Below are 10,199 nucleotides of genomic sequence, written 5' to 3'. Positions count from 1 at the left end.
AAGGCAACTTTGATTTTCCACTAGACAAATACTATGTACTAATTTATAAAATATTTCCCACAAAATCCTGTCCCTAACAGCTCAATTAGATTTGCTGTGTTTGGTAAATTATTATCATAAGTGGCTTATATATTATCCTTAGCCTAAATATGCCAATCTTTTGACAAATTCACCCATATATTGCATTATATTAAATCCTAGTTACCATAATATATGTAAAACAAAACAAATATGAAATTATTGAAATCTGGTAAATTAATTAAATGCTGGAGTATAATAGAGTATTCTTCTTTTCCAGCTATCTAAGGTAACAAATATCCAAACTTGGTAACAATTATGCAAATTGTCTTTTTATGATTCTCTTTAAACATAAAGAGAATCGTTTTGTTTATATTATTTACAAGATTTTAAGAATCTCTTTAATTTTATTGTGATTTGATTCAAATTATATGATATTTTATTTAGCTTCATTTCAATAAATGAAAGATTATTACGGAGTATAATAATTTAAACTTTTCAATACATGAAATGTTATTATAATAATTTAAATGTTTGAGATATATGTTACTATATTTAGTAGATATAGGCTTATGGCTAATTGGCTAACAAATTTCATATAGATGAATACAAAGGAAACAAATATTTTTTGAAATGAAAAAAAAAAGGAAAAAAATCAGAAATTATATTTGAGGAAGTAGATTATTTGATTTTGAATTGATCTGATTAGCTAAATGCCAGAAACTTTTACAAGATTTTCTACACTTTCATTAATCAAAAATCTGAATTAAAATGTAAAAATTATATAGCCAGATATCAAGATTTGCAATTTATTTCTTCAAAAAAATAAAAAAAAATAAAAAAAATAAAAAATAATTGTGTACATTGTTGATTATATTAGATCCAATCAGGTATGCTGATAAATTTTTTCATTACACTATTAACCAGATATGGTCTTTCATTTTTTTTTAGCAATAATCCTAATAATACATATTTCACCATAGGAGTGCGTGGACCGTGGACTCACCTATTTTCTCACTTTGTATTACTTGTTAATTTGTTATGAGTTATGACAATGTGAGAGATCGACTAATATGTAAGTTTTCTATCCTTTCACTAAAATTGATTAGTGGCAATTATATGTAAATTAAACCATTGTGACAACAAATATGAATCAATAAGATACGTAAAAACCGTGCAAGTTATAAACCGGTAAATTGGTCGTTATATGGCAAATTGGATGGTTTCACCCACCCAATTATACTCCCAGAGAATATTAGGAACCATGGTAAACATTTCGGCAATTTTTATTTCCGAGCGAAAAAAAATCAAAAATTTTCAAAATTGAAGGTTTATATCCACGCTTTTTGAAAATTTTTGGAGATTTCGGGGCCCGGTGTAGAAAAGTATTAATATTTTAGGGGATACATCTCGAGGTCATATAATGCCGTTTGGGACCATATATGATCATTATATGTTGTCATAAATGTTCGAAGTAGGCTTGGGTTAATGAAATCCGTGCTAAGTGTAACCAGTAGTTAAATTGGCCGTTTAAAGGCAAATTGGATGGTTCCACCAACCCAATTGGACTCTCGGAGGATATTAGGAACCAGGGTAAACATTTCGGCAATTTTTATTTCCGGGCGAAAAAGTCAAAAAATTCCAAAATTGAAGACTAATATCCACGCTTTTTGAGATATTTTGGAGGTTTCGGGGCCGGTGTCGAAAAGTCTTGAAATTATTTGTTGGGGTCATATAATGCTATAATGCTATTTGGAATCATATATGACCATTATTTGTTGTCATAAATGTTCGTGGTAGGCTTGAATTAATGAAATCGGTGCAAGTTGTAAACTGGTAAATTGGTCATTTAAAGGCAAATTGGATGGTTCTAACCACCCAATGGGACCTCCCGGACGGTATTAGGGAATATGGTAAACATTTCGGCAATTTTTATTTTCGGGCGAAAAAATAAAGTCAAAATTTTCAAAATTGAAGGCTAATATCCACGCTTTTTGAGAATTTTTGGAGGATTCGGGGCTCGATATCGAAAAGTCTTGAAATTCTAGGGGATACATCTCAGGGTAATTTAATGCCGTTTGGAACCATATATGATCATTATTTGTTGTCATAAATGTTCGTGGTAGGCTTGATTTAAATGAAAACGGTGCAAGTTATAAACCAGTAAATAGGCCGTTTAAAGGCAAATTGGATGGTTCCACCCACCCAATTGGAATCCTGAAGGGTATTAGGGATCATGGTAAACATTTCGGTAATTATTATTTCCGGGCGAAAAAAAGTGTAAAAATTCCTAAATTAAAGGCTAATATCCAAGCTTTTTGAGAAATTTTGGAGGATTCAGGACCCAGTATCGAAAAGCCTTAAGATTCTAGAAAATACATCTCGGAGTCATATAATGTCATTTGGAACCATATATAATCACTATTATATTTGTTGTCATAAATGTTCGTGGTAGGCTTAAGTTACTAAAATCGGTGCAAGTTATAAACCGGTAAATTGGCCTTTTAAAAGCAAATTGGATGGTTCCATCCACCCAATTGGACTTCCGGAGGGTATTAGGGAATATGGTAAACATTTTGCAATTTTTATTTTCTGGCGAAAAAAGTCAAAAAATTCCAAAATTGAAGGCTAATATCCACGTTTTTTGAGAAATTTTGGAGGTTTCAGGACCCGGTGTCAAAAAGACTTGAGATTTTATGGTATACATCTCGGGGTCATAAAATGTCGTTTGGAAAAATATACGATCATTATATGTTGTCATAAATGTTCGTGGTATGCTTGAGTTAATGAAATCGGTGCAAGTTATAAACCAGTATATTGAGCGTTTAAAGGCAAATTGGACGGTTCCACCCATCCAATTTGAGTCTCGAAGGATATTAGGGACCATTGGTAAACATTTCGGCAGTTTTTATTTACGAGCGAAAAAAAGTAAAAAAAATCCAAAATTGAAGGCTAATATTCACGTTTTTTGAGAAATTTTTATTTGGAGGTTTCGGGACCTGGTGTCGAAAAGTCTTGAGATTTTAAGGAATATATCTCGGGGTCATATAATGTCATTTGAATTCATTTATGATCATTATTTGTTGTCATAAATGTTCATAGTAGGATTTAATTAATGATATCGGTGTAAGTTGTAAACCGGTAAATTGGTCTTTTAAAGGCAAATTGGATGGTTCCATCCACCCAATTGGACTCTCGAATGGTATTTAGGACCATGGTAAACATTTCGGCAATTTTTATATCTGGGCGAAAAAAGTAAAAAAAATTCCAAAATTGAAGGCTAATAATCTATATCCACGTTTTTTGAGAAATTTTTGAGGTTTCGGGGCCCGGTGTCAAAAAGTCTTGAAATTTTAGGGGATATATTTCGGGGTCATATAATGCGTTTGGAACAATATATGATCGTTATTTGTCGTAAAAAATGTTCGTGGTAGGCTTGAAGATGATGCTCCTTTCTTTTGCTGGCCTGGACCGACTTGGTCTGCTTAGACAAAATGCTTTGATCAACAATAATAAGGTGGTTCAAATTGCATTTAAGTTGATTTGAAATCGGGTCAGGAACAATTTGGGTTGAATTTAGGTCGGGTCAATAACAAGTTGTGTTGATTCCGAGTCGGTTTAGTAACAGATCAGGTTGAATTTTTGGGTCGGGTTAGTAATAGGCCACGTCTGGTAAAATTCGGGTTGGGTCAACAACAAATCGAGTTGCATTTGGGTCAGGTCATAACAAGTCGGGTTGATTTCGGGTCGGGTTTATAACAGGTTGGGTTAAATTCGGGTCGTGTTAGGAACGAGTCGGGTTGAATTCAGGTCAGGTTAGTAACAAGTTGGGTTAAATTCGGGTTTTGATGGGTTAAAACGGGTTTGGATTAATTTCGGTTCAAGTTGGGTTAGGTTCAGGTCAATGATTTACGGGTTACATTCGGGTCGGGTCATCTCTAGGCCAGTTCATGTTCGGGTTTGGGTCTCATATACTCGGGTCAACTCAGGTCTAGGGTTGGTTTCAGGTCGGGTCATGTCGGGTTTGGGTCACCATTTTTTCGGGTTTAGATGGGTCGGCTAATAATTGGGTTTGAGTCGGTATTTCGGGTCGGGTCAACTTTTGACACCTCTAGATAGAAGTACAAAAATAACCATGTGATGTAAGCATAAACTAAAAAATTAAGTAAGGATAAATTAGGTATTTTACAGTGTGAACATAGATATTTTGTTTCCTTAATTAAATGGATATGGTGCAATAATTGTGAAACTTTCTTAATAGGCAAGTGGTGCAATAATTAAAAAACGGAGGAAGTATTTAATTTCATGTTCTCTCTCCTTCCTTTCTCTCCATTACTTTTGCTTTTTACAATTTTTTATTCTTTCACATATTCCACTACCTCTATATATATTTTATTGTTTTCTCCAATTTCTCCAAAAACTCCGCGCATGGAGAAATGTAGCAAGTATTTAAAAACGGAGGGAGTATTCAGTACAAAATAATTTTAATTCAGTAAATTTAATTTCAGTTCAGTAAAATTAATCTTAGTTTAGTAAAAATAAGGTCAGTTCAGCGAAAAATAATTTCAGTTTAGTAAAAAACATTGCAGTTCAGTAAAAATAATTTCAGTTCAGTAAAAATCACTAAACTCAAAAGTATAATAGAAAATTAGTAAAAATAATTTCAGTCCAACAAAATTAATTTCAATTCAGTAAAATTAATTTAAGTTTAGTAAAAATAATTTAAGTTCGGCAAAAATAATTTCGATTCAGTAAAAATAATTTCAACTGAGCAAAAATAAGGTGAAGTAAACGAGGCCTAAGGGTCTGTACCGATTTACTGAACTGATTGAAGCTGAACTGAATTGATCTGAATTGTTTATGATAGAAGGAAATTAGGAACTGAACTGAAGTGATTAGAGCTGAACTGAGCTGAAATTAAGTTGAATAGAACAAGCCCTAATACGATTTACCAATCAATCTATATATACAATTTAACTTTCTATAACTTTAAGTGCTTTAACTTATTCAAACCATTACTTAGGGCCTGTTTACATTTACTGAACTGAGCTGATAGGAGCTGAACTGAACTTAATAGAGCTGAAATCATTATTTTATGAGAGAAGGAAAGTAGGAGCTGAACAGAGCTGAACTGAACTTAATAGAGATGAAATCATTATTTTATGAGAGAAGGAAAGTAGGAGCTGAACAGAACTGAACTGAACTGATTAGAGTTGAAATGAACGAAACTTATTGGAGCTGAAGTGAATTGAAATGAAATTAAGTTGAGGTGAACAAGCCCTTAGTAAAAATATTATTGGTGTATAGTGGTGAAAGTAGAGTTTGGTGGTTGAAGTAACTTTTGAGCAAAATTAATATTATTAGCTTTTGGAATTTTTCTTATATTTTTTTACAAAATGTTACAACATTTAGTTTATCAAATACTTAATGGCCTTGTTCACTTCACCTTATTTTTGCTAAACTAGAATTATTTTCACTAAACTTAAATTATTTTTACTGAATTGAAATTATTTTTGCTGAACTGAAATTATTTTTACTGATTTATAGTTATATTTCCTCTTTAAAGTTATTGATTTTTACTAAAATAAACTTATTTTTGTTAAACTGAAATTATTTTTACTAAAGTGAAATTATTTTTACTAAATAATACCCCCGTCCCTTAATTAGATTCCTACTTCTAGCTGTATTCCTCACATAATAGAGCGAGAGAAGCAAGAATCTAATTAAAGGACGAAGGGAGTATGTTTTAAAGGTAAAGTGAACAAGGGCGTACTTAATTACTTGTATTTATTTTCACAGCTAACAACTAGTTGATAGCTAACTACTACACATATAGTTAACCATCACAGCTGACAGCTACCTACCTCAGCTCTACAGCTATATTTTGTCGAACACACCCATAATATACAATAATTTTTTTTTTCTTTTTTTTTTTGAAACATAGTGTAGGATAATTGATAAGAAAAAATCTTAAGCAAATAAGCACTCAAAGAAATGATGCATATACAAGTATTTTTGAACCGTTTGTATATTAAAAGTTTCATGTTAACTTAGCTTCATACGGCCATTTAAAAGCAAATACTTAGTGCAAATAATAAAATTTTCTAATTTGCTAAAATACTCAAAACGGAAAAAGAGTACTAAACTATATTCTTCTATTAGATTAGATCGAGCAATAATTTTGTAAAAAATAAAAAAATAAAAAAAAAATCAAGCAATAATCTCATAAATCCAAGATAAATTAAAGGTACGAACGATATTCATCTAAGATACTCTAAGTTGAGAAATAAAATATTCACGCAGATGTCAACTATTTAAATTGGTAATTTTTTGTAAATTCGAATATACTAAAAATTAAATTTTGAAATCCATTATTGACATCTATCCAACTAAGTCAAATCACACATAAATGGTAAGTAATCTCTTTCACTTTTCATCCAAATCATGAAATATTTATAATAGAACCTTTATATCAAGCAAAATAGGATATAAATATCATTATTATTGGTAAAAAAATCCATGTATAATTGTGAAATTATAGCAATAATATACCAATAAATTTTCAAAATCTCATCCAGCAAAGCAATAGTTACTGAGGGGTGGTTGAGTGAAGCTTTAAAAAGGGGTGAACAACTTCATTTTTGTTCAAGTCAAAGTCAATCTTCAATTGATTGTGATTTTGAAAATAATATAAACAAACAATAAAAATAGGGCACAAAAATTACTTTGGAGATCAATCAAACAAAAAACATGAAAAATAATAGTAACAATAATTATGAGAGATCTGGGAATTCTTCTTCAAAGAAGGGGAAAAACAAGTGTACCTCGAGTACGAACAATAATAGTAATAGTAGTAATAATAATAATGATATCGAAAAACCCCGACAACCTCAAAGAGGTCTCGGGGTTGCTCAACTAGAGAAGATTAGATTGCATACTCAAATGGCTAGTTGTGGCCTTATTCCTCCTCATCCTTTTCTTAATCCTGCATTTCAGGTATTTTCTCTCTTTTTTTAAAAAAAAAAAATTTAACACATTTTTTGTCATTTTTTTAAATTTGTGTTTTATTGAAATGGTTGGATTTTTATTGATGTTTTTTTTTTTTTTTGTACGATCATTTTAGCATATTCCGGATGATATAAAGTTCCAACTTGCATATCATCAAGGAATGCCACCACCACCACCGCCACAGCAGCAGCAGCAGCCGCCATATTATTCGTCGCCTTCGGTTCCGCCTTCTGCTTATGGTTATCACCATCCTAATGCTTATATGGTATGTTAATTTGCTTTTTTGAAAGAGTTTGGATTTAAATTTTTTTTATTTTTTTAAAAAAAAAAAAAACAGACTTTAATTGTGACATATAAGTATATATGGTTTATTTTGAATATAGATTGACCTAAAATTAAAGGGACTTATTTTTTTTTTTTTTTTAATTTTTAATGTACAACATCAAGCTTAAAATTTGAGTTACAGGAGATAAACAATTTGAAATTCTGCAATTAATTACTTGTTTAATTACGAGTAACATTTTTAAGGTGAATTAAAGGTTTAACATCAAAATTCTGAAAAAAAGAATTCCCCATTTTCAAAATTATATCGTATAATAAAATTATAATAATAAAGATTAAAAAAAAATAAGTGAAAAAATTTAATCACTCTATGTTCTTGATGGTATTAAAGTTTTTTATGGAGTAATTAATTACAGTAAAAAAAGATTCATTTAGATGCAATATTTTTTTTCCATTTTTTATTTATTGTGTAAACCTCTTGTCATTTTTAATTCTTAAGCTTTGATTTCTATGGTCAACTTATTAAATTTCCGACTACACTAATTCAGTATATTTTAAAAAATAAATAAAACAATATCATACGGGATCTTAATAGATTCCGCTTCAAAATTTATTTTATAAATTATAAATATTAATTTTTTATAATTTTTACGCGTATCATATTAAATGTATACGCAGTGAAAGATGAACACGGTATAATTCAAAGTGTAAAGAAAAAAAAGTGACAGAGAGTATTATTTTTATTTCTATAATTTGGTGTTTTTATTTTTTGACTTTTTTTAATTCATTATTGTCATTAAATTTTAATGTTAGAATTTATCATAATTTAATTTAATTAAATCATGAAATAAATACTTATGCAGATGGGAATGGGAGATCATATGGGGACAGGCAATATAGGATACAATGAATCTCAGTTATGCAAGACAACAAGGTATGAATTGTAATTTAGAATTAAATTAAGATTTTTTCCCATTTCATAAATGTAATAAAATTTATTTGGTAATTTCTGAATTTCATTCCATAATTCCTAAGATTTTCAAATAATTGTAATATATTCGTATTATACGTAACACAAATTAATTTTATTGTACACTTTAATAATTAGATGGACAGAATGGAACCCTATTAACAATATTCGCCTCACCCAGGAGAGCCAGCAACCAGACCTTCTACCATTAAGTATGGTCACTAGGCACCTTCTAAGCCAAGTTGAGGTAATATAAAGGTTTTTTTTTTTCGAAAATATTAAGATTTTGAAACATTTTATTTTTTGAGGAATTAATGGTTTCTGGTAGAGTATATAAACTGATCCTAGACTAAAACCATCCGCTTAAGTTAAGCTGATGGTTTAAGTTCACGATTGGTTTATAACTTTATATATTGTGTCAATTTCTAACTTCAATTTGTACGCAAAACTTTTTTTTTTTCAGCAACATAATAGAAGCAACGAGTCGTTGGAATCAATGAACTCCGGCAACCAGAATTCTGAATTAAGGGAAAATGAAGAACTGGATTTGGAGCTTAAACTATAGCAAAATTTAGATAGTCATTTGGGTTCATAGTTTTTGTAGTCATTGCTTTTTCTTTAGACAAAAAATTAACCACAGAAATTATCATTAGGTAAAACAAAATTGATAGTTGTTCGTTTATTGTTTTTGGACCACATTTAATTTGTAACAAATAGTTATTATTTTTTTTATATATATATTATTATGCAAACAAAATTTATAGATACAAAAATCATTTATAGAATTTCATTAACATATACGGAGTAATTTCTTTACTTTAGCTTATTGGAGTCAATAATTTGTGTTGTAGTGTACATTTTATGTTGCAACCGATGCTATTTCTCTGTGCTGGTACGTATAGTTGTCGCATATTTTGTGGAATTTGTTATATACACTCGAGTATACCGAACAATTAAAATTAGTTTTTTGCTCTCATTTGATGATTAAATGAAAAATAATCATCAAAATAAGAACAAAATACGCATCATAGGAGTCATGGGTGTACGATACACCCGAGTGTATAGGAACAAATACTCATGGGAGTAATATTAGCCTTGACAGGACCTTGGTACGTACAATCAGTTGTACAACGAAGATCTTCGATAGATTATGAAGTTAATTTAATTACAAGTATATATATTATACTCTCAATCTAGCAGACAACATCTATCAAGTACAAGTTTAAAATTTAATCTAGTTTAACTATTACCTTTATATGATAATAAGTAAGAATTTAAGTGTTAAACAGTTGTTTACTTTGCTAAAGAAGGTTCAATAGAGGTAGAAAATTTTAGTCTAGTCTCATTATCAAATCAGTTGGTGTAAAGCATAACTCATACCTACACTAGATTAGTGATAAGACATCATTAAGGTTAATCAAGGTGGATCTAATTCTTTTTTCTCATCTAATTTTATAAGAGATTCGAAGACAACATAGCAAATTAAAGAAAAAGGGACTTAATTATTGATTTCTTATCCTTTATTTAAAGGATAATTAGACGTCTTACAGTGATGCAATTTGACATTTTTCCTCTGAAAAGTGGAGCTAATTGGGACCTATTCCATACGTGGGATTGTTGGAGCTAGAAGGCTCTATGGGGAGTACCATACAACACGAGAGTAAGATGATCGACCCAACCTAATAACTTAGGCATAGTGGTGTGAGGGTTCATTCGATTTTCCTAAATTTCCTTATGTGAACAATTTAACTTATGCAAGCGTATTATAATATATTGCAGTTGTGAATTAAATCTAGCTCGCTTTACTTTGCAATCTTATTGATAATGACTCTCAAAAGGATATGACTTAAGTTCAATTCCCATATGACTTATATCAGTCAATAATTAATTTTATCTCTTATTAGTCAATAATTAATTTTAT

The 10,199-nt window shown here is 30.1% G+C and overlaps 1 protein-coding gene across 1 annotated transcript; it reads left to right on the top strand.

The window, feature by feature from the left end:
• The first annotated feature begins 6,586 nt into the window (after nt 1-6,586).
• Nucleotides 6,587-9,022, top strand: LOC110691113 (protein SPEAR3-like). Its single transcript, XM_021868045.1, has 5 exons — nt 6,587-7,014; nt 7,142-7,291; nt 8,172-8,242; nt 8,417-8,525; nt 8,742-9,022. Exons 1-5 carry the CDS (start codon nt 6,769-6,771, stop codon nt 8,841-8,843), a joined length of 678 nt encoding a protein of 225 aa, XP_021723737.1. The 5' UTR covers nt 6,587-6,768; the 3' UTR covers nt 8,844-9,022.
• The last annotated feature ends 1,177 nt before the right edge of the window (nt 9,023-10,199 follow it).

The sequence above is a fragment of the Chenopodium quinoa genome, unplaced genomic scaffold (assembly GCF_001683475.1).
Source record: "Chenopodium quinoa cultivar QQ74 unplaced genomic scaffold, ASM168347v1, whole genome shotgun sequence".
Classification (NCBI taxonomy): domain Eukaryota; kingdom Viridiplantae; phylum Streptophyta; class Magnoliopsida; order Caryophyllales; family Amaranthaceae; genus Chenopodium; species Chenopodium quinoa.
This window is presented reverse-complemented; position numbering and strand designations above follow the sequence as displayed.